General features: G+C 38.6%; 1 protein-coding gene across 2 annotated transcripts in view; it reads left to right on the top strand.

Moving 5' to 3' along the window:
- The window catches only part of srrm3 (serine/arginine repetitive matrix 3), a 182730-nt gene that overhangs the window by 143665 nt on the left and 14539 nt on the right, over positions 1-24526 (top strand). For both annotated transcript variants that reach the window (XR_005992699.1, XM_041802223.1), the window contains exons 8-13: positions 3358-3393; positions 3630-3680; positions 6738-6845; positions 9386-9548; positions 22343-22626; positions 23170-23421. Coding sequence is in view for 1 of the 2 variants with exons in the window: in XM_041802223.1 (XP_041658157.1) it covers positions 3358-3393; positions 3630-3680; positions 6738-6845; positions 9386-9548; positions 22343-22626; positions 23170-23421 (894 nt within the window). In the remaining variant the exon portion in view is untranslated. The remainder of the gene's footprint in view (positions 1-3357; positions 3394-3629; positions 3681-6737; positions 6846-9385; positions 9549-22342; positions 22627-23169; positions 23422-24526) is intronic.

The following is a 24526-nucleotide window of genomic DNA, read 5'->3' as shown; positions in this document are numbered from 1 at the left end:
GACATTAAGGACCAATAGTGGACTTATTTTACACCAGTGTGGTTTTAGAGATGTTGTATTGGCTTAACCAAAGTCTGCTGAAGGGATGGTAAAATGTGATTTGTTGTGATTTTAAGAAAGTTAATGCAGTGATTGTGGACCGTAGTTAATTATGATAAATGCATTAATGCTTCCAACCCAACTAAAACAACTAGTCCATAAGGACTTCTACTGATTCAGCTCCAATGTTCTGAACAACTCTGAAGCCACTCCAAAATGACTTGAATTGGTAGTTTGGGTTCATACATCACACTGATTCACTCACTTGGCTGTCCTTGTCCTTGTAGTAGAGGAAATGAGGGTTTAAGCTGTGTGTGGGAGAGGAACAGAATAATGAGCTCTGCAGAACACCACCTCATATATACAATTCAGTACTCAGTGGACTCCCCTCCAGTCGAGGGGAAGCATGTTCTGCTGTTAAGGCCACATCTCACGTAGTCACATATCAGCCACATACATTACTGTGACAGCTTTATTACTCCCCTCTCAGAGAATTAACCCATTCTCCTCCCACTCCTTTGCGTACTGTAGGTGTGTAAACCAGCAGAGGAGATGTAGAGCTCTTCAGAAACAAAGCTACAGCTCTTACACAGCCTTGACTAATCACCATGGAAACTGTACTGAGGGCGAAAGTGGTCTGTAGGTGATGTGTCAGTGGAACACAGAGGACCGAAGAGTGTCTGACCTCCATCATTACTGCACACTCAAAACACTGTTTAAGTCAGGCTGAGTCTCTCAGTGCTACAATCCAGGTTTTTCACAGGGAGCAGCTTCTATAGGCACAAATTCTTAAATGCCCTGATATGCGGTGCCTGTTGTACCTGTACAATACCAGCTAAAAATCTGTGAGCTGTGAGAGCTCCCTTTGGACATCTCTGCACATATGGATGAATGCATGTTATTCAGATTGGTTACTGAGAAGGGATGTGCCCACATGCACAGCATTAAATATAAATTGATGAGCTAGCACATGTAAATACATGATTCTCCTGCTGTTCACACTAACTTGAACATGTTCATAGTCAAAAACTAGTCAAAATATCAAAAACTAAGCTTCTGTACTTCAGCTCTTTCAATGTTGTCAAAGCTTTGTGCATCATTCCAGCCAGTCTCAGCATGCAACCTTAGATCAATATCCAGCCTGGATGAAATAAACACATGCCTGCTAAGTCTGCCTGAAATCACACTGTCATGATTGATGACCAGCTACCCTCAAGGTTCATATGGCCTTGATTGCTCCGTCTTGCCAATTTGCCCTCTTTAACATCAAAATGATCAGACCCTACCCAACAGAGTACTCAACACAGTTCCTGGTACAGGCTCTTGTAATATGGCGCATTGACTACCGCACTGGCAAGCCTCCCTGCATGCACACCTAAATGTCTGCAGATGATCCAAAACACAGCAGCACGTCTGGTCTTCACCAATTTTAATCTCTTGAAATTATTCTAAATTCATTGATGCTTTAAAATAAAGCCAAACCACTTACAAATGGCAAAAAAAAAGTAAATTGACAGGCCATCTCAGCATCTTCCTATTTTTTTTTTTTTAATAACTTTATTTATTGTTATTTTAACATATACAAAGCATATGGTAAAATGAAGATCATGACATAAGTTCCCTGCCCCCACCCCACCCTCACCCTTCAGGAGGCAAATAACAGGAGTATGTAAACTAAAAATCCAAAATTAAACATACAGATAAAAGGAAGAAAATAATAATATATATTTCAAATAATAATTAATAGTATCTTCCTATTTTAACGGTCTTGAGAATGCATTTCAGTGTCCCATTATGTCACAAAAGCAAATGTTTTGGATGAATTATTAAGAAACAATGTCAGGTCACAGCAGAATGAGTGACAGAAGGTTGGATCATTTCCACAGCAGCTCGCTTTCTCTCCCCTCATTTGCATAAACACACACATCAGTTTGGGGGGTTGTGAGTGAACAGCGGAGAAGACTGTTGACAACACAGGATTAGTATTTCTCTCACAGGTGGCAGCGAACTGCTACGTAGCCCATCAAGGTGTAGTTACCCACATATCCACTCTTCCACAATCAATTAACTCGTACATAATCTCACTTTTCAAAGCACATTTTATGTGCGCGTTGTACTAGCGCGTCCTAAAGCAGATCACAATGAGCATGTAAGAAACACTTCACTGGTGTTCAATAAAAACATTGATCAAACATAGTGCTGTTGTAGTAGATTTGAGATCATACAGACAGGTACAAGCTGGGTTAGGTGAGTTTGAGGTTTACAGACCTCAGGGTGAGCAAATTAAAGTCCTCTGTGATTAAAGTTAGTTTAGTTAGTTTTGAAATAAGGTTAGTTTCAGAATAAGAAACAGTTAATGAAATTAGGGAATTAAAATTCTGAAGATTCTGATTCTAAAGGAATTGGGCTGTGCAGCTCACTAATATTGTAGTAATAATCAAATGCTAATATGCTAGAATAAAAAAGATAATTTAGTTAATTGTAAAGTATTGGTAGATACTTTAATTGAAGTGAAATTTTTTGTGCTTGCAAATAATGTCAACCTTTTCCGCTGGCTACCACCGCAAGTAAAATTCAGACCTGTGGGAAACACTGAAAGGGCATGCATTACTTTCAGAATTGTATTAATAAGAATTAATAAGTAGATGTTTATACCAAGATAGACTATGAGTCATAATTTATTCAGAGACAAGGGCGAACATATGTGAAATTTGACATTGAGCACCCCAATTTAGTTGAAATATTAACAGAGGCCATCTGTCATGCAAGCTACCATTTCCTTGGTTATTTTTAGTCATAGTTTTAACCTTTCAATGATAATATCAAGCAAGTTATAAAAATCACTGCTCATTAAGTCATGATTACAAAAATTAGCTCAAAAAGTTTTTAATGACAGACCTATAATGTGTTAATTTTATATAGAACTCTATGGGGAAGGACTCACTTTTGATGCCTGCCTCAAGTGGCCAGTATGGGAACTGCAGGTTTTGGAGCTTCTGTGTTGGCTTCATTTCACAGCCCTATAGAAATGTGCAGATGGATGACAGAGCAGATTATATTTTGGGTTTATCCTCTAGCATTTGTCCAGAACAATACCTCTGATGTCCTAGAATTTATTTCAGGAAGCAGGTTTAGTTAAATTCCCAGAAGAAAACCAAATCTGGATCATGGTCTGATGTAAAATGAGCCTCTTTGAGCAAGAGATGAATCTGGACATTTCTAAGTAAACCTGCTTCTTGGAACATACTTTTGTGGCATACTGTGTGTGGATTAGTAAACTCCTCCAGTATATTGATTGCGGTGTTTTCATTTTTATAGATCTGCATCTGGCTCCAGGAAAAAGAGGAGATACAGGTGTGTGTGTGTAAAACAAACCAAAACACACAGAGTGGTGTTAACATTATTTATAGCCGTTTGCATTAAAACACTATGCTGCAAATGACTGAATGAGTAATGTTGTTGTCATTTCTGCCTATTGATTACTGTTTGTTTGGAACACAATGCAATCCATATGGGTGAATGGTGAGTTCTTTTTTTAACTTGCTTTATTGAGCACAGCTTCATTATCTCACATGTGATGTGTTTTTCAGATCGGGCAGCCCAAAGAACAAACACAAAGACAAGAACAAACAGAAAAAGAGGTGAGACACACTCTTTATCTTTGCTTTTTTTTACTAGGGCTGGGCAATGCATCAACTTATCAAGCTATTTTTTTCAAATAAGATCTAGGGTAAGACAATATTCTGTACATTGATATAGTGAACTTTGATGCTGACTTTAAAAAGGAAATACCAGGACTAATGCTCAGTAAAAAAATTAGCATGAGAAGGAACCACTAAAAATGATATGCCTACTGACCCCAAGATAATCTGTCTGAAATATTTAAGTTACATGGGAGTTATCGTTTCAGTTAATTAAGTAGCATTTGTACTATTAGCAAAAATCTAATGATAATCATACCTGCCACAGCAACAAACCCAATAGCCCCCAGACACCAAATATTAAGTGATATATTTGTTAAACCTTAAAAAATTGCTGGCAAACTCATGCACACTGTCTAAGTTGCACAAATATGTTGGCAACATTGGGAAAGCTTGTGGAACTGCTTAAGGTTTCTCTATATTTTTTTCAAATGTTGCCAGCAGAGGCGTAGCAAGGGTTTTTGGGCCCCGAGAAAGAATATTTCACAGGGCCCCCCTTAACAGGCTAGCCAAGCAACAAATGTGTCATTTTTACAAATATCTGAATTTCAACGTATTTTTGAACCATAATTTCCCCATTTATGAGCAACATTTTTACTGTGGTTAAATTAAATTTACTTGCATTAATTTGCAGCCCTGGACTACACTGTTTGGAGATTTTTAAGGGAGGAGCAGGGGCCCCCCAGTATTTTATTTTACTCTGATGCAATTTCAGTCTGTTGACTGATTCATTAAGTCACTTTTGATTCAAAAATGGCACTATTTACTACAAAAAATAAAAAAATAAAAACACACTTTTCATTGCAGGGTTCTCAAGGGTCCGTCCCTACTGTGGGCCTGGGTAATCAGTACCCTTTTCCCCCCTGTGCTACGCCATGGTTGCCAACGTATTTATTTGGGCTCTAGTCTACAAAACATAAAACTTGGTTGACCAAAAGAACAGCGATGTATTGATTGGTTGTTCAGGTTTTTAAAAAAGGAGAGAGAAAACCTTCTCTCTTTCTCAAAATCAGTTTCATCCAAGACAGGACGCATTAGTGATTATTTTTTAACCTCATTACATTGTAGGAAAATAACATCTGACTCAGAGATGATCAGCGTGCACCTGATTTTAACAATTTAATTTCAGTGAAAACGATACAATAATTATTTAGCATCACGTAGCCTACAAAATATCCTCAGATAATTGTTTGTATTAATACATAACAATAACAGGGCCACTTGTTCCAGCCCATGCTGTGCAATTTACATGCATACATCAGACAGAATGCAGCTTTTATTTACCGTTAAGTGGAAGATAAAAAAGTCAGCTGGTCAGGACTTAATGACCAGAGGACATCACCTATTCTCTCTTCTGCTCTCTGTCTGTCTGTAACAGACACTTAAGCTGGGTGTACAGGGTGTGATTTTCCTGCAATTCAGCCACAGATTTTGAGTTGCACAACTGACTTTGCAGTCAGGGCGACTTTCAGTCAGATCGGGTTTCATTTGTCATGCTGTTTTCCATTGTAAACGGTCAGACAACATCCTAAATTACCAAGACAACAGCTGGAATGACTTTCTGATGCACCCTGCTATGATAAAGGAAATAAACTATCAAGAAATATTCCTATTTGCAGACCTGCAGCTGGCACAGAGGTGTTGCTGTTTGTGTGTTTAGGACAGAGAGAGATAGCGGGAGAGGAAGAGAGAGTGAGAGAGAGAGAAAGCGGGAGAGATAGAGGGGTAGAGAGAGAATATGACTGGAAACACCTCACCCTCAGACCCTGAGACTTTTTTTAAAGGAAACTTCGCGGGTTTCTGTCACAGTCTATCCCGACTTCAGTTGCACAGTGTGAGCACTGAAGACATGCACGACCATCGAATCGTACAGTGTGAGCACACAGCTTGTGCGCAATGGTTGTGCGTCGTAAACGATTCAGTCGCACAGTATGAGATGACATTCTGCCATGACTATCGTATGGTCGGCTTAAAATCGCACAGTGTGTACTCTGATGTGTACACTTTAATGAGATGATAAAAGGACTAAATACATTGTATTTGCTTACTGGTGAATTAACCAGGTGACAGGAGTTGATGCTTTGACGGAGGGCAGCAGAGACACTCGGAGCACTACGCTCGGAGCACTACTTCCTGCATCTTCATGTTAAAATAGGATGTTGTTTCCAAGTCATTTACATTGGAACCGCTGTGAAACAATTAGGATATAACAGTTCTAGGTCACTTTGTGTTGTCTAAATCAGCCAGCTGCATGCTCAGGCAGTCTCCTTTTAAAACACACATGCGCGCGAGCTACCAACCACCAGTGTGTTAGAGTTTGCCTGCAAATTTTAATAACTTGAAATAATTATTGTCCAATTTTGGGCTTCCAGGACTTCTTTTTGTTGTTGCTGTATGAAGCAGTTACTAATATTGTTTAATTTTTACTTTTTTTGTTTTGTTTTTTGTATTGTTACAACCATTTGCTACTTCTTAACTTAAAAATATCAAGATATTTCACACATGTAACAATTCAGCTGAAGAATATTTAGATGTGATTTTCCATCTATATTGCCCAGCCCCACTTTCAACAGGTTCATGAGCATTATCAATAAAATGTCAAGTTCATATAGTGCACAGTGTGTAAGTTTAAGTGAAGAAGGATTTTTCCCTGCACACAGTAAAACAAACAACATCTTAGTCTTTAACAATGGCTCCGAATCAGTCTCATAAATTTTTATTGCTATTTTACACCCATTATCTCACACACAGACTTGGACAGAATCTTAATAACTGCAGAGAATCACAATTTCTCTGCCATACATTTGCAGCGTGTCTTGATTAGAATTTATATTGAAAGTGTTTGGCTCTGCTCAAACTGTTTTACATATCCTGAGATAGACCACTGAGCTCGCTGTGGCTTGTGTGTCCCTGTGATGTGTGTGTTCATACTCATGGCTTTGTGTGTGCATATGTATGCTTGTGTGTGTGCTCCTTCCGTTCATTGTCATCCATCAGATCCCCTGGTGAGACCCCGAGCAGGAGTTCACAGCGTCAAGGAAGCTGCTGCAGCTCCCGGAGCGCCTCCCTATCCTCCACCCACAGCACCTCCAAATCTCCCACCAGGTACAGCCCTCACATGGACGCACAGCCACATACACACTTGTACCAGCACATACACACTGATAAAGCTGTACCAACTGTCAAGCAGCTACCCCTATGACTGTGAGTCTCTCTTGCTCCTCGGGGGAATAGATTAGGATACAAATGGGGCTGCTCCGTATGTCAGATAATAACCCCCATTAGTGACCGTGATGGCTCACTCTGCACTCATATTCAGTGTGATCGTAAAAATATTCATTGTTGCTTTTGCTGTAGCACTGTCTTATTTTTCATCTAAAAAGCCAAATTAACTGTATGCTTTTTTTTAATGTTCAGAACTTCTCTTATAAAGTCTTTTTGAAGAGTTCAGACTACTGAAATAACATCTGACATCTTTTGAATTATTTTCTATGGCAAAAGAGGGGGAGAAGCTACAAAACTTCCCTTTTCACTGCAAGTAAGAGTCTAAAAAGCCAATTACAGAGCAGAATAGATAAAGAAAGGTGTTACATAATATACAATCAAAGTTTTTAGTCAATAATTTTTCAGACTTAAAAAGAGCCTCATAAGAACTCATGTATTTGTTTGTCAACCTTTTGCAGCAAAGAATCTTTCATATAAAAACGTGGTACCAATAACCTGAATGCATCTTGCTCACAGTTCAGGTAGAGACAAGTTGACATTAGAAGTAAACTGTCAGACTTTACATGCTCTCTGGAGTCACAAGTCTTTTTATCCACAGAAGCAGCCTTTTTCCTTCAAGAGCAATTAGAAATTTTACTCTAAGAGAAAAAAATAACCATTCAGTAACAAGGACCAAACCTACGTCTACTTCATTATTCATTCCTTTTAATAAAAAGAAGCTTATTCTGTGAACCTTTTAGCTAGTTTGGCAAAAAATGTATAGATGTGAAATCTTTGCAGTGCCAATTAAAATGTGAAAATAAGCTTTCTGTTTTTATAATATAATAATACAGTGAAGTAGAGGCTACACACTAGAGCAGAAAATAAACTCAGCTAATAGACCAACTTTATGAGAGACTTGCTGAGAACGGTGTAAAACCATCATTGACAACTGCAAAAAACTGAGATATACAGAAACTGACTGCTGAGAAAATCAATGCAGCTTTATGGATGTTGTGCAAACACCATATAAATGCAAAACAGATGGTGCAACATTCATTTTCTTTATCATTACCAATTCCCACAAGCACAACCTCTCCATAATCTGTCTAAGAGGGTGAGGGATTACTGCTGTCTCCCTACTGCATCATCTGAAATCAACGTGCACCTTCTGTAAAATCCAGTGTGTAAGATGCAATTTGAATACCTGTGTTTTTATCTTACATGTGACTGATACACCAATATGACATACCAAGACACATTAAATAAATTGCATGTCTCCTTCAAAGTGTTTTGGCGATACCACATTCACATGCTAGGGATGAATATGAGGCCCATCCACTTAAGCCTTAGACCTATAAGCACCAAAAACTGATCAATTTATTCTGCAGTCAGAGTGAAAAGATTTTTATAAGTTTGAAGAAAATCATTCAAATTGTTTTGTGGGCACCACGTTCACATGCAAGGGTTGAGGGTTGAACATGAGGTCCAATTATCTTAACCTCTGACAGCCTGAGGCCCTTTACCGCATGTCTCTCTCAGGCTCTCGTCCCTGTTTCCAACTCTATCCACTGTCCTCCTCTATCAAATTAAAGGCACAAAAATGCCCAAAATAAATCTTAAAAAAAAAAATAAATGGATTATGGCAGCAAGTAGCATTACGTATGGCTCTCATTTGCTCCACTGTTCATCTCAACCTCCAATTTACAAATGATATCATATGTTTACTATCCCTGAAAAGGAATTTGAATTGTATATACGTACTGTCTCTTATTTAATTAAATTTTTTATTTAAGTTTTGTTTAGTTATTTGTTCAATTCTATTGTATTTTTACTACCGGTTGTGTTGCTGCAATGCCAGAATTTCCCCTCTGGGGATCAATAAAGTCTTATCTTATACAATAAAGTCTTATCGGATACAGTGGCAGCCAGGGCAAACCAGGGCTCCCCTGAAATCTGACTGGCAACCCTGAAATCTTTAGCTCTGATTGGCTATTTGCATTGCCAGCCATCAATGGAAAGCTGTGATGTAGGCTGTTTTTTATTCAATTTCTAAGTGTATTTCAATCCATGTTGGACTGGTTTAACTAACTCTAATACACTAAAGGTGAGGGCAATTGAAGTGGCCCAGCCAACCTTGTATTTTTCTGAATAAGCCCCCCAAAATTAGACTGCAAGGTAACTACCAGTGCGATATATAATCCAAATTTTACTGCACTTGAAAAATGACTAAAAATTAGTTATTTTACTTTTAGGGAATAAAAAAGTAGTCTTACTATCACTGTAGTCCAGACATTCCCTGTAGCACTTGGTTAAATAAGAGCCGGCCCTAGGCCAACATAAGACACAGTCGAACGTTTTTAATATCATTGTTCCCAGGAAGATGTGTGTCTCTGCCTAATGTAAGGTGGTTTTCTTTTTTTGTGTCTCTGCTCTTATAGACTGAACTCCAAGCACAAGACAGACGGACAAAAAGCTTCAGGCACCTCGCTGTCCCCGGGCTCGAACACCCCTACCACGTGGCACAACGGGGACCACACCCAGCGGAGCCGCAACGGAAAGGCTGGCAGACTCAACCACAGCGAGGGCGAAAAAGGGCACGATGTATGTATTCCACTCTTTTACACTCCCACACCCCCACCCTCCCCCCACCCACTGCAACGGTATCTCCACAGTCTCTACAAATGAGTTTTATCTTTTGTGTTGGTTGACATAAATTCTCATTGTCTTTATTTCTTTCAAATATTATTTATCAGTTATTTCTAGGTTTCAGGTTTTTATTATAAATCTTATTTTGACATGTAAAAACCCTGGTGTGTAAAAGCTGCCGCTCCTGCTGCTTTGTTTCTGGCTCTCTTTGACTCCTCTGCCATCTTGATTTTTTTGTTTTTTCTTGTTGTTTGCCGGTAACACAGGGAGGGAGCAAAGAGATGAAAGGTTCTAGTGTTTCATTTCAGCACACATCCTCTGAGTCGAAGCTCAACATTAGCATACCACACCTCAGATGGAAATTTGATGCACACTGACACACAATGTTTCCCAACAAATGGGCAAAAGATGTTTTTTTTTCACCAACCAGGTGTCTGCTAAGGCACAAGAAAACAAAATAAAATTGAGCAAGGGACAGGTATGACTTCTTAATACAAAAAAACTTCCACAGATGAGAAGAAATATCAGCGAAAAATGTGTCAGACAGGAATGAGAACTTCTAAGTTTTCCTGCAGATGAAGTCTTAATTAGACGATGTTGCAAGAGTTATGATCAGATGTCTGATGTGCTTCAAAGTGATAGCAGTCTGTGAATCCTCTTGAACTGACTAATCCAATTATTTAACGGAAAGTCTTGATCAGAGGATGACAAAATGAATTGTGAAAATACGGCTTTGAAGGAGGTGCACCTCTCAGCTGTTAGTTCTGGGCTTTATGGAAGATTCAAAGGGCTGAATAAAACCAAAAAGAGAAAACTGAAGAAGGTGAGATAATTTTATGTTTCTTTGTATGCATTCATGTCATGATTAAATGAAGGTTAAACAGAGGTTAGACAGTTATAGCTATATGATCAGACATGGTCAAGTGTTAAACAGAGTATATAGATGGTGTTTAGTTGTCAAACAGTTTTAAATGGGGCAAAAGTCATTAAATGCTAAGAAATACAAGGCTACAGAGGGCCTGCATTGTTAGATAAGAAGTCAGGATCAAAGTAATTTCTTAATTGGTGAAAAATAATAACTGTTTCCTTGAAATAACATTTATTTGAAATTTACACAAAACTTAGGCACGATTATATCCAAAATCCCCCACTAAAACATTATTGCATTATATTATAGCATCCTAAAAGTTTTTGGTAAAATGTGTGTTAATGGCAAGGTTAGAAAGATTGATGCATCCATCACCAAGTTAGAGAAAAAGTTAAAAACATAAAAGAATATTCTTATCATTCTTATATTATATTATATTATAAATGATGATTTATATATTTTTACATTTATTTTAATAGCATGTTGGTTAAAATGTTTAAATTGTATTTACAGCACTGTAAAAGACTAAAGAGCTTCAGTACATTTACTCATGCAAAACTAGCAGCAAAGCCACGCTTTCTGAAACAACTCTCTGGTATTGATAAATGATACTTTTCTCAGCAGCCATGAAAGTCAGCTTTCCACATTGTCAACCGTTTTCTGCAGGCTTGCTGGCTGCATACACAGTCAGTATATTGTCATGCAGTTAGAAGAAGTCCTAGTTGTTGTCAGTTTAACTAAAACTAGACTTTTAAATGCGTGTTCATGTTTCAGTCCAAATGAAATCATGATAAATCAGATTTCTCCCTGAGAATTGATGTTTACACCTCAATCAAACCCAAAACTATACTAGGTATTTTGTGCTCCACAGTTCCTGTGACAGGCTTCAAACCAAAAGTCGTATAGCCTGGCTAGGCCTTGCAGATGTCATGCTAGTGTTTGTTTCTGTCGTAAATTAATGAATAAGAATCCTGCGGGCATGTTTTTTTTAGGGCTGTCAAACAATTAAAACTTGTATCCCGATTAAGTCCAGCATTTTTATAGTTTATGATTAATCTCCATCTGTCACAATTGAAATTCCACAATTTTGCATTCAAAAGTCTTTTTGATTCATTGTGGATTTTGTTCTGTCTTAAACTAAAAGTAACTGACTTCCTGTTTGGATACAGATCTGCTTTTATTTTGAAAGAAAATAGGGAACTTTAGGTAAATTGAATATTATAACGTAAATTTAACCATGGAAAAATACAAATTTTTACAAATTTAACAGAAATAAGTAAAAGTAAAGGTAAATATTTAATAGTTTTACTACTTTTTAAAATGTTACTTATTTTCCATCACTATAGCTGCTGGGTGACACTGCAGGCCTAACCAAAGTGTGCTGAAAGGGACAACAAAGCATGTTATCAATGCAATTAAAAAAGTGAATACCCTAATTATGGACTTTAATAAACTAGGATCTATACACAGCCCTAGATTATTTTCTTTTAATTATGACTCATTCGCGCATACATTAAGATAAAATATGTTGGAAACAGTGTTACTTTCAATTTTTGATTTGTTACCTGGTGTTCCAAAACTAAAAGCGTCCCTCTGCTGTATTTAGCTGCAGCTGAATCCACAAATACAACGTGTACCTTTTAAGATCGACTTTTTGGTATGTAAGCACTCCTAGTTTGTTTTGGCACCTCTGTTAGTCTCTGATTACCTGAAGCCCAGAGTCTGTGATGAAAGCACTATAAAATGATCATTAGAGCTACGGTAAGGCAACAGCAATGTCTTTTGTTTTACTGTAGCGTTCGACTAACACCAAAGGGACCACTTGTGAAATGATCCAGTAAGAAAAAGATGCCTAAATTGTCTTCAAACACTTAAACCAGAGAACTGATGTCTTCTATTTTCTACTCCAGCCTGCATGTGTCTATGAGGTCTCATTTGATCTCTTTCTGTCTCTCTCTTTCTGCTTATTTCATTCATTACTGTTTCTTTATGTTTTTTGGTTTTATTATCAATTTAATTGGTATTTACCCATGAATAAATGCCACAATTTTTCTGTCTTGTTTATATAAAAAGCACTCAAATGCTTTGGAACTGGACCACGTAGGTTAACTGGGTATGTGAAATAGTTTCTTTTTGTCAATACAGTTGTTTTTCTTCTCAAGCACTTGCTCTCTGCTCAGTGATAGATCCTCTTCTCCTCCAGGCGCCCAGCAGCTACTGCAGAAACAACCACAAGTTAAACATACTCTTCTGCTCTTTTATTGTTTTTACACAAATGCCGACATGCATGTTGCCCCTAGGTGGCAGTGTCTCTTCTATCCCTGACGCTTGTTTCTACTCTATGGAAAAGGAGGTCTGTTTGTTCATTTGAGCTGTTCAGGCAGGATGTAGATCAAGAGGAGAATTTCAATGGCTAACTTTTTTAAGCAGCATCTTTGAAGCATAAGGTGATGTTGCCTCTTGTTTATCTCCTCCATAAGTGTAGATATTTGTTTCATGATAATCACAGACTGAAACTATGGCAGAGAGGAGGGTGGTTATGTGATCTGGATCCAGTTGATGTTTGATTTTACTGCAGCAGTTGTGTGGTTTAGCAAATGTTCTCTATAGCAGCTTTGGTTTTCTGTCTTTATCATCTCAGTTTGTGTTTCTGTAGTTGTCCTCTTGGGATCCATCTCATTGACGTCAAGAGAGACAGTCATGGATGCTTCTAGAAAGGTGCAGAGAAACAAATTAGTGAAACAAAAGTAAATCCACAAAACAACAACATTCCTTAAAGCACTCTCTCTTGAAACTATTAAACACAGATTTAAAAAGAAAACTATAAAAGCATCAGTCACAACATTATTATATTGTTATATATATTTATTCAGACAGAAGGATAGTGGATAGAGTCAGAAACAGAGACGAAAGAGTGGAGAGACATGCAGGAAAGAAGTTGCAGCCCGGACTGCAACCGGAGCCAACATACATGGGGTGCAATCTTAACTCTAAACCATTTGTGCCCCTCAACTCCACTCTTTTTCTGGACCACTGCAACCAGCAAGAATCACTTAACTGAAGGGACCAGTGGCTAAATCTTGATAGCTTGGTGTTCTAACAAGTCCTGAAAAGATAGCAGCAAGGACATAAATGGGACAACTGTTAAGAGCAAATTGATAGTGCTAAAGAGCAGCATGGTTATTCAGATAAATACTCAAAAAGTAGTGGTAACTCAAATAATAAACACTTCAAACTGTTAATAATCACTATGGTTTCTTCAGTGTTCTTTATTTGTTTCACTGTTTCCCACATAAAGACTTCAAGCATATACACAATATTTTAATAGTATACAGTCATGGACAAAGTATTGGCACCCCTGGAATTTTTCCAGAAAATACACCATTTCTCCCAGAAATTGTTGCAGTTACAAACGTTTTTGGTATACATGTGTTTATTGCCTTTATGTGCATTGGAGCAACACAAAAAATCTGAAGAAAAAAGACAAAATTAACATAATTTTACACAACACTCAAAAAATGGGCAGGACAAAATTATTGGCACCCTCAACTTAATATTTGGTTGCACACCCTTGGAAAAAAATAACTGAAACAATCACTTCCTATAACCATCAACAAGCTTCTTACACCTCCCAACTGGATTTTTGGGCCACTTCTCTTTTGCAAACTGCTCCAGGTCTCTCAGATTTGAAGGGTGCTTCTTGCAAAAGCAGTTTTAGGATCTCACCATAGATGTTCAATGGGATTTAGCTCCAGACTCATTGCTGGCCACTTCAGAAGTCTCCAGCGCTTTGTCTCCAACCATTTCTCAGTGCTTTTTCAGGTATGTTTCAGGTCATTCTCCTGTTGGAACACCCATGACCTCTGACGCAGACCCAGCTTTCTGACACTAGGCCCTACATTGTGGCCCAAAATTTTTTGACAGTCTCCAGATTTCATGATTTCTGCACATGGTCAAGGCACCCAGTGCCAGAGGCAGTAAAATAACCCCAAAACATCTTTGAACCTCCACCATGTTTGACTGTAGGTACTGTGTTCTTTTCTTTGTAGGCCTCATTCCATTTTCTGTAAACAGCAGAATGACGTGCTTTTCCAAAAAGCTCTACCTTAGTCTCATCTGTCCACAAAATGTTCTCCCAGAAGGATTGAGGCTTAGTCAGGTACATTTTTGCAAACACCAGTCTGGCTTTTGTATGTCTCTTTGTCAGCAGAGGCGTTCTCCTCGGTCTCCTGCCATAGTGCTTCATCTCATTCAGATGATGACGTATGGTCCGAGCTGACACTTTTGCAACCTGAGTCTGCAGGACAGCCTGAATTTGTGTGGAAGTTGACTGAGGATGTTTATCCACCATTCCAACTATCCTGCATTGCATTCTTTTGTCAGTTGTTCTCTTCTGTCCACGTCCAGGGAGATTAGCCACAGTGCCATGGGTTATAAACTTCTTGATTATATTACGCACAGTTGACAAAGGACTTTTAAGATCTCTGGAGATGATCTTGTAACCTTGAGATTGATCATATTTTTCCACAATTTTGCTTCTTAAGTCCTCAGACAATTCTGGGCTCCTCTTTCTCTTCTCCATGCTTGGTGTGACACACACAGGCACACAACACAAAGGTTGAGTCAACTTTTATACATTCTAACTGGCTTCAGGTGTGATTTCTAGATTGCTAGCACATGTTACTGCCACAGGTGAGTTTAAATGAGCATCACATGCTTGAAATAAAATGAAATAAAATGATTTATCCACAGTTTTAAAAGGGTGCCAATAATTTTGTTTGGCCCATTTTCTGAGTTTTGTGTAAAATTATGTTAATTTTGTGTATGTTTTGTGTTGCTCCAATGCACCTAAAGGAAATAAACATGCGGAAACCAAAAACATTTGTAATTGCAACAATTTCTGGGAGAAATTGTGTATTTTCTGTAAAAATTCCAGGGGTGCCAATACTTTCGTCCATGACTGTACATTTGAGAGTATGGGTGTCCATTTTTATTTGGCCTGCTGCAAATTCTTAAAAGTACCATGAAAAATTGTCAGCATTAGAACATTAAGTGTCGCTGTTTTAACTCTGTAAACAAACATTTTTACAGGGAAAATTTGTGGATTGAGAGGACAGCATAAAAGGTAAAAATAAAGAAAATCTAAGTAATAATTAAATCTCAAAGCATATTGTGCTACTCATCTTCAAGCAACAACACTTCTAAAGAGATTGGTAGCTTATTTATGTCTAAATGTGGACATGAGCCATCAGTGCCTCCCCTCTCTACTGCACGGTGTGTCATTGTGACCAGGGGTGGATCTGGTAGGCCCACTTAAATTTGATTGGCTCCCCAGTTAATAATCATCAGTCAGTCTTTGTTTGTAGTGCCAAGTCATAACAGAAGTTATCTCAAAACATTTTACAAAAAGGTAAGGTCTAGACCATACATCTCTGATGTGGCCTATGAAAATAAAGACAAGCCTTAATCACCAGGAGCAGCATTGGCAGTATATTCTAGAGTTATGAATTGTAGACATACTGACTTTCAAAGAGCATATTTATATACAGTAAACATTGAATTGGGACATGATATTTTACCATTTCATTACATGCATTTGTTGCAGTTGATAGGTCCAAATTTTATACTGGTCACAAAACTGCCTTGGAGACATGAAGAATAAAAAACATTACCCCAACCTTGCATTGCAGCTTGAACACGTAGCAGCTGTGGCAGCTTAGCCAATGTTACATAGAGCACCTTCTGCTATGCACAGGCTTGTGGGTAAGAATAGCAGAGAAAATTAATACTGGTTGGTAAACATTGAATGCAATCTGATGAAGGTCATCCTCATACCCTCATGCGTATACTGCATAGTTTGGAGATGCATAGGAAGACACTACTGTAAATCTTCTTCCAGCAAAGTAGATTATATGGCTGTTTGGGGTGGGGAACACAGCGCATACTTCCTTATTTCAAGAGAGAAAGCTTTAAAGATAAGGACTTTGTAAAAAGCTGACAAACAAACTATCTTTTCAATGCAAAGTTTCCAGGCTGTCTCCTACACAATGAACGAGCCAGTCCCAAACGAGGCCAGTCGTCCTCTTGCTCATTACTAATGGATGTTTTCAAACACAACTACACTGACTCTTGGAAATAACTGGGACAACTCTCACATTGGAAAACATAAGTGTTATTTTAAAGGGACCCAAGCCATTTTGAAGCTAGCTCCCATGTTCTCACTAACAGTTTAAACAGCAGATTTGCTCCTTGAGGCGCTCTCCTACTGTACCTGTGTTTATTCTGATGAATAAATAACAAAGCTCGCCTGGAAGAAACATGGCTGGCATACAAAAAATACAGAGTAGAGAAGTGCTGCTGCTTCTGAAGACAACCCAGGCTAAAAATGTGACTGGGGTCCCTTTTAAATGTGCTAAATCTTTAGTTGTACATCTTAGCACTGACTCTCTCTCCCTCCCTTCCTCCTCCTCCTCCTCCTCCTCCTCCTCCTCCTCCTCCTCCTCTCCTACCTGATCATCTGTGTCCTGTGTGACTCACTCTTGTTGTCCTGGCATTTTACTTCCCACTTATCTTTCACATCTGCGAGCTCTGCATGCCCTCTTCCTCCTCCTCATTCTCCTCCTCCTCCTCTTTATAGATCTTCTACTCTACATGGATGTCCACTAATATGAAATTTAACTCTATCCACTTACCTCTATCCATCCCCTGTTTTGATACAAATATGGCTGCATTTGTACAAGCGAAAAAGACAAAGCAAATCATGTAGTGAATAGAATCATCCTTTGTTTCTTATTTTAGTTTGAATTCCATCTGGATTTTATTTTTTATTTCTCCCTCTCTCTACTTTTACTTTTTGGTTTGTTTATTTCTCCTTAGTCTCTGGACACAAGTATGTAGCTTTGTTACTAAAAGAGGTCATTGTCTTTTTCCCATTTCGCTGCGGAGAACATTCCTTTCTCCTTTTTTTCTTTTTTTCTTTCTTTCCTTTGTTTTGTTGATATTGCATACGTGTCACTGATTGAAATGGAAGGTAGGTAATGCTTTGCCTACGCACGTGATCTTTATGCAGATGAGAATGTGACAAGCACCCTAGCCTGAGTGACGTCAATGTTTCTCTCTCTTCTCTTTCTCTCTCTATCTCTTTCTCTCTTTCTGTTGTTTAAACAATGGTCTAAATTAATTTGACTCCATCAATTATGATTTGACTCTTAAAAAATTGGATTACGTAGAGCTCTGGTTTTTCTCTTTCCTTCTTAACTTCATTCTGAAGTCCAGTATCCCGCTCTATCTTCCAGGTCCATTTCTTTCTTTTTCTCCTTTTGCTTTTTGTTTTTTCTTTATTTGGTTTATTTTAGTAGAATGCATTCCTGTTTGTCCAGCATCTCTCTGTTTGTCGGTGAATTAGTACATTCGTCTTATGATTTTCACCATATTGATTTCCACGACTGTTTCTAACAACTGTCATAAGCACCAGTGGTTGTGTGTTTTCTTCTTTTTCCGCTTAGTTGTCCTCTCTTTAGCAGAGAATGTCTCTTCTCTCTGAAAGGGCCACTCGGTGCTTCTATTGTATCTCAGATTAGGTAGCAGTTCAATCATAGTATTACAATGCATGCATGAGATCCAGTTGTATTTTTTTTTACAGTTATTTTTGGAGATGAACCTTCTTTCTGTTTATCACTTGCAGAGGAAAAAATGGTAGTGCATTGAAAGTATTACCGGCTCTAGACATCCTCTTATCCATTCATCAAACCTATATATATTTTTTTTGTTTGTTTGATTGATTTTTAAAATACAGGTTTGTTAGAAATTTTATTCCAGTGTAACAGATAATGCTCTGTCTGTTTTTTCTCAGCAGGAAAATATGCCTTGGAAAGACCAAAACCAACAATGTGTCAGTCAAGGAAACCCTCTTCCTTCTCTGTAGTGTCTGTGGTACTTATACCCAAATTCATGAATTAGATAAGACCTGATCAATAAAGCAGTGGCAAATAAAAATGTCATATATAACCCAATATGGGCCTATCATGCTAAAACACATGCAGGCTCTGTAGAGCATCACAGCTCAACAGATAGTGACCCACACAAAAACTGGCAATGTCGAATGCTCATTATTCCTTGATAAAATGATGAGGTCTGTTGTCAGCCACAGAGAAACTTGGTTTAGGGAAATTAAGCCCACACAGATGAACTTTCCTTCATCACAAAATTAGCTCAAACCATGACAGGTTCTTCATTGCAACCTCCTGGTAGTCTGAATTATCCTAAAAATGAACATAACAATTAGTGAGCACCTGACTTTAAGTCCCAACCAACAAACTTTTTTCCTCTTCACCTCAATAAATAAACACTGCATACAGTCTGATATACACACATTAATGACAGTGTAGGCAGGAACAAGTTATCCTGTTAATACTTATTGTTATGAATTGAAACAAACAATTATCTGAGGATATTTTTAGGCTATATGCTGCTAGAGAGTTACGCTGTGATCACGGAAATCAGGCTATGATTAATGACTCTTCTGCTCTGTCTGTAACAGACATTAACGCTGACATGTACATATTAATACAATGATAAAGGGACTTAATACAGCATATCTGCTGACCGGTGAATTAAACAGGCTGTTTATGCTTTGATAGACCGCAGTTGAGCCACTCAGCAGCACCACTTCAATGCAAATGTCCTGCATCTACGTGTCAGGTTTAAGAAAAGTTCTTTGCAAGTTATTTATAGCATAACCGCTGTCAAACAATTAGAATATAACGTTCTGAATCACTTTTTGTGCCTCTATGCCTGCACTGCTGCTCTCTTTCCTGCTACGCAACTTGCAGTTGGTCAGCTGTGTATTCCTGCCATTTCATTCTCACACTCACATGTGTGTACGCAACTAGCTGGCCTGCAGGATCTTGGTTGGATGAAAGCATATCTACCAACAAACCGGGCATAAGGTGTCTTGGAGACAGCAAAATTAAACCTAGAGACTATTTATTTTCATTTACAGATCAAAAGTTAAGAGATACACCACAGCACCAGTTATCTGTGAATGGATTCTCCCTTCCATGAGATGTAAGATTTACAGTACAGAGTGTACAGACGTGCTTATAAATTGAGCTGTTCTCTGTGCAAACAAACAATGACAATGCTGGCATTCTGATGTTTAGCAGGCCTGTTTACCTTGTTTATCATTCTCACATTCCCTGCTAGCTCTGACTGATGCAGTGAAGTTGTAGCTGAAAATACCATATGGTTTACAGGACCAGAGTTACATCAAGGGATCACTGGATTTTACCAGAGTGACCAAAATCAAACAAGGGACAGACCAACATTTCAACTAATGGAACAACACTAGCAGCTTAAGAATAGTAAACATCAATCAGACACTAGTGACATATTGATTTGTTGGAGATGATTATCTAATGTAATGCTATATAAATAAATGAATGAACAAGAAAAATACTTGTGAGAGAAAAGGGACTTCAGCTGATGTAAATCTGTTGGTTCTGGCTAGATTCTTTCTAAAGCCTGCCACGCACGGACTATCTGACTCCTTTCTTAAAACTCCAAATCTTGTGCAATCAATCTTGACTTTAGAGTGAACAAGCTAATGTGGCCAGCTGTTAGCTACATGCTAAGTCTATTGCGGTTGCAATTTTGGTCCACCTTCCTCCCTTGTTTGTCTGTGGTATGTTTTACAGTACACGTTAAACGATCATTTGTTGCAACAACAAATATATCCATCTGAACTCGATGCTTCAGGTTTACTAATGTTGCGCGGTATACCAAATTTTGGAGTACTGTTTTATACTTTTAATTTTAAAATGGTATGATACCAGAATTTCCTGGCGTTAGATACCACTTGTTGGTCATATGTGGCTCTGGTTCATGTCATCAGTAGATATTAAACCAGCTGGAAAAATCAAAACATTTTACAGGGATCCACCAGATGGCAGCGTGAGCAAGATAGGCAGACAATGTTAACTGCGATTGACTGGCAACCAGTCCAAGGTGTACCCTGCCTCTCGCCCAGTGACAGTTGGGATAGGCTTCAGCCCCCCCACCCCGAATGGGATAAGCGGTGTAGCTAATGGATAGTGGATGGATGTTCTCGGTGTTCACTACACACAACAGGATTTTGGGTTGTAAATATTGAACAAGTTTAATATTTACAATATTGAGTCAGAGTGCCTCCGATCAGGACGGAGAGGACAAAATTCACTCTTAATACAACACACACTACAAGGCAATCTGGCTAGATAATCTTTAGAGCCATCCAGTAATCGGGCCTTTGCTGACTTTGCCGAGAATTATGTTATCAGGCTGACAACTGATACAATTATCATGTAGTTTGTGATCCACTTAAAACTTAATATTTACAGATGATTTATCGGCTGTAAATACAGGGAGAAGCTTTCTTGTCTGCCGATACTGTTGATTGTCTGCCAATCATACTGTGGATTCTTAACAAAAAACCTATTAATTGTATCAGCAAATTGTTGGTTTTGGTCTTTTTGTGGTATTATGATCATAAGAAAAAATTAAAAAGTACTGACAGTCCCGTCCTCTAAGTAAAAAAATACTTTTAAACTCTTAGTTCCAATTTATTGAAGTATATTCTTGACTCTAAGAGTAGTTGCTGAAGCCCAAAGGATTCAAGGCTTATGAAATGTTAAATCCAAAAGATTATATATCACTGAACAAACACCGTTCAGTCGAGTTTCTTCAAGGGAACAGGCCCGAGTCATTCATATAGTCAAGCTTACTAGGTGATGTTTCTAGATTTTTGTCATAGGTGTTTTTATTAGGATACGTATTGAGTGTCAAAGGCAGATTCCTAAATAGCAAGCTTGGAAAGTGTCAGGTTAAATATTCATTTAAACCAGACTAGATAGTCCATGGAGAGAATTTGGTAAAGAAAAAAATCCTTCATAACTTCATAAAAAGGTAAAGATAATAGTTTTAACTCTCGCCAGCCAGTTGCTCTGTGATGTTCAGGAGGTGACTGGGCCCAGAGGATTTACTCTGTGTGTGAGGGGTTCCCTGCACATTGTGGTTTTCCTCTTTGCTTTTGAGTTCTTTTCCATTGATTTCCATGCATTGTCTCATGAGTCACTGGCAGGGAAGGGTTTTGTGTCTTTTTCTCTTGCATTTTGTGAATCTAATGATGCACTTATGTTGCCCCACTTTTCCCTTTTCTTCATACCTTACCTACTAAAGGAGGGAATACCACTTTATTGGTAAGTGGATGTTAACCAGAAGGGAGTTAAACAAGAGTAACCATTAAAAAACAGAGAAATGGGTCGCTGTTCACATCTCAGCAATTGTCTTCAGGAAAAAAAAATCCAGAAAGAGAAAATTGAGTAGCAAACGATTTGTTTTCTGATTCGATTGATTCAATAATTGTGATCTTTATTTTGTTCCTTCCATTTCTGTGATGTTCCGTCAAGTTGTCTTCTCTTTCTGTTTTGTTTCATTTTATTTTTAACCATTACTTAAAAAAAAAAACTGAAGAAGTCCTCTTTTCTACTCTACAGAATCTGTAGCTCTGTACTTTCTGCCTCTGCTCTTAAACTTATTTGGTTCACAGTTTTCTTTTTTTCCCCTCTCTTCCTCCTCCTCCTAGTTTTTTTGTTTGTTTTTGCGATTATGATTTCTTCAACTCATTATGGTTTTGCATGCCAAGTATTGCATGCGCTGCACCATAGAGGACTATCTATAAGCCATATGGAGAAAACCTAGATCTTTTTCTTTTAGATGTTTACCTTCTTTTGGCAAGTACACCGTAGCACTCAACCCCCCACCTGAAAACACTCTAATGTTCTTTATGCCTTTTTTCTTTTTTTCTTTTGTTTTCTTTCCTTTGTTGGTCATCGTTTCTCTGCAGAAGCTCCGTCTGCTGAATGCTAGCTCTGCAGGCCTCCAATCCACACTGCTGAAAGAGCACAAGCTCCACAGCGCCCCCAGCAGGAGCCACATGGGACAGGTGTGTACAGCAGGAGAGGCTGGGAGTGTGGACGGCAGGAACGCAGCCATAAACCAGACGTCGGGGAGGAAAGGGAGTCAGAGAGGACAGAATAAGAGTTCCCACTCCCCTGCTCACAGCAGTGACTCGACCCACTCCCAGCACAACCATGCTCACAAAGGGAGGACCTCTCGGCACCAGAAGAAGTAAGCAAGGACCTAAATTCCTCCTTTAACTTTTTTTATTTACCACATCAACTGTTTCACACTGATGATAGCTCAGAGTGGGATGCTGAAATGTTATCATGACATCCTGTGGTGTTCAACATTTACAAATCGTAAATGAAAGGTATCTCACTCTTCCTGGGTGGTTAAAGATTGAAAAGACAATAGATACTAAAAAACCTGGCAGGACTTAATAACCAGATTTAAATTTTAAAAAATAAAAACTAAGATGGATGACAAATGACAAACCATTCGAACAGTTACTCAAAACCAGGGTTGGAAATTAACTTTTTTCTATCAGCCACTGATTCAAAAATCACTCCCCTTTTTACCAGCCACTCTATTTTAAATATTAATGTAATGTAATGAGGTATGGTGTAATAATCAAGATATTATGATATAGTAAATAATAGAATTAGTGACAAAATGTCTGTTTGATTAAAAAGTGACATCTGAGGTTAATCCCTGCAGTGTCAATAAAGTGAATTAAAGGGATTGTCTGTATTATTTGCTGTATCACTACAGGTCAAAAAGTGTCCATTCTTCCAAACGGCACCATCGCTCCACTCGAGGTCAAGCACATCACCGGAGCACATCAGCATCTCCAGGACGCCACTCACACACATCAGGCCGGAAGAAAGAGGAGTCTCGAAGCAAGCCAAACCTTCGACAGCGCAGCAGCTCCTGGAGCAGCAGCCGCTCTTCATCACGTTCTGCCTCCAGAGACCGAGGTCCCAGCAAGGCCAAGTCCCCCCACAACAGACAGAACAACTCCAGGTAAAGCCTTGTTCACTGTTACTCTTTGATTGTAGCTCCCAGTGTGATTGTAAGGCCTCTGCATTGTAACCTGATGTGCCAGATAGACTGTTATAATATCCATGACAGGGGATAACACCCCCATAGACAGTGTTTGGGAAGGGCAACCTTTGAAAAAAATTCTTGGAGGGTGACTAGATGAACATTTTGTTTGGCACGTTCAGTACGGGCCAATCACGAGCAGCCCTGGTAGATAAACTATGTAGCATGAGCTTGATGGGTAGCTGCTTTCTTTGTACCAGTGGTCGAGCCAGTAGGTAAATTAAACTCTTGTCAAAGTCAGTCAGGAGAGGAACATAAACATTTTCCATCAAGAAAAGCTTTTAGTGTGAGTCTTTGTTCTTTTAATAAAGAAATGTCCAGTTCTGATCAAACTGCTGCTAAAACTGTATCCAAGCTGAACTGTACACTGGCCTCCATTGTTTACAGGCTTGCAGTCACTTCAACTAAACCACACTTGTACACAGACTGTACGCCCTTTTCCCTTCAAACCATGCTGATTGGTCTAGTCATTCTCTGACTAGTAGCAAGTGTTATAGCTTGAAGTTTTGCAAAATAGATCCACTAGATGACAGACAAGAAGTCTGGCTAAGGCCAGCCACACACTACAGGATTTTTTCAGGCAAGATTTACCTCCCACAACGATCGTGGGGCGTTTCCTGAGCGGAGCCTCATCACAAATGATTATTTGTCTGAATACTCTTCAAGTGAGCAGTGTCAAAACAATTATTTTGCTGCACCAAATCTCAGCGTACCCTCCCGGACCCAGAATCGTAAATATCATCCTGATTTCATCCTGATTATTTCCCTTGTTTTATAATTTTTGCTGCACCTGTAACACATGCCAGGACAGCCTGTTGTGGAGGGACAGCAAATGGGTATCACAGACGCCATGTTTGTTTGCTTTTTCAGAAGTCACACGATCACCCAAGGTCGTTTGTACATTCTGCAGGTGTGTGGTCTCCAGTGATCTGACAGTCTGGCTGAGTTGTTTAGTGTGTGCATTTAGAGGATTAAAGATGAAAAATCATTTGAAATTGCCCTTATGTCTGTGGTCTCCATGTTT

Source organism: Cheilinus undulatus, linkage group 12 (genome assembly GCF_018320785.1).
Source record: "Cheilinus undulatus linkage group 12, ASM1832078v1, whole genome shotgun sequence".
Classification (NCBI taxonomy): domain Eukaryota; kingdom Metazoa; phylum Chordata; class Actinopteri; order Labriformes; family Labridae; genus Cheilinus; species Cheilinus undulatus.
Note: the sequence above shows the minus strand (reverse complement) of the source record. Positions and strands in the feature narration are given on the sequence as shown.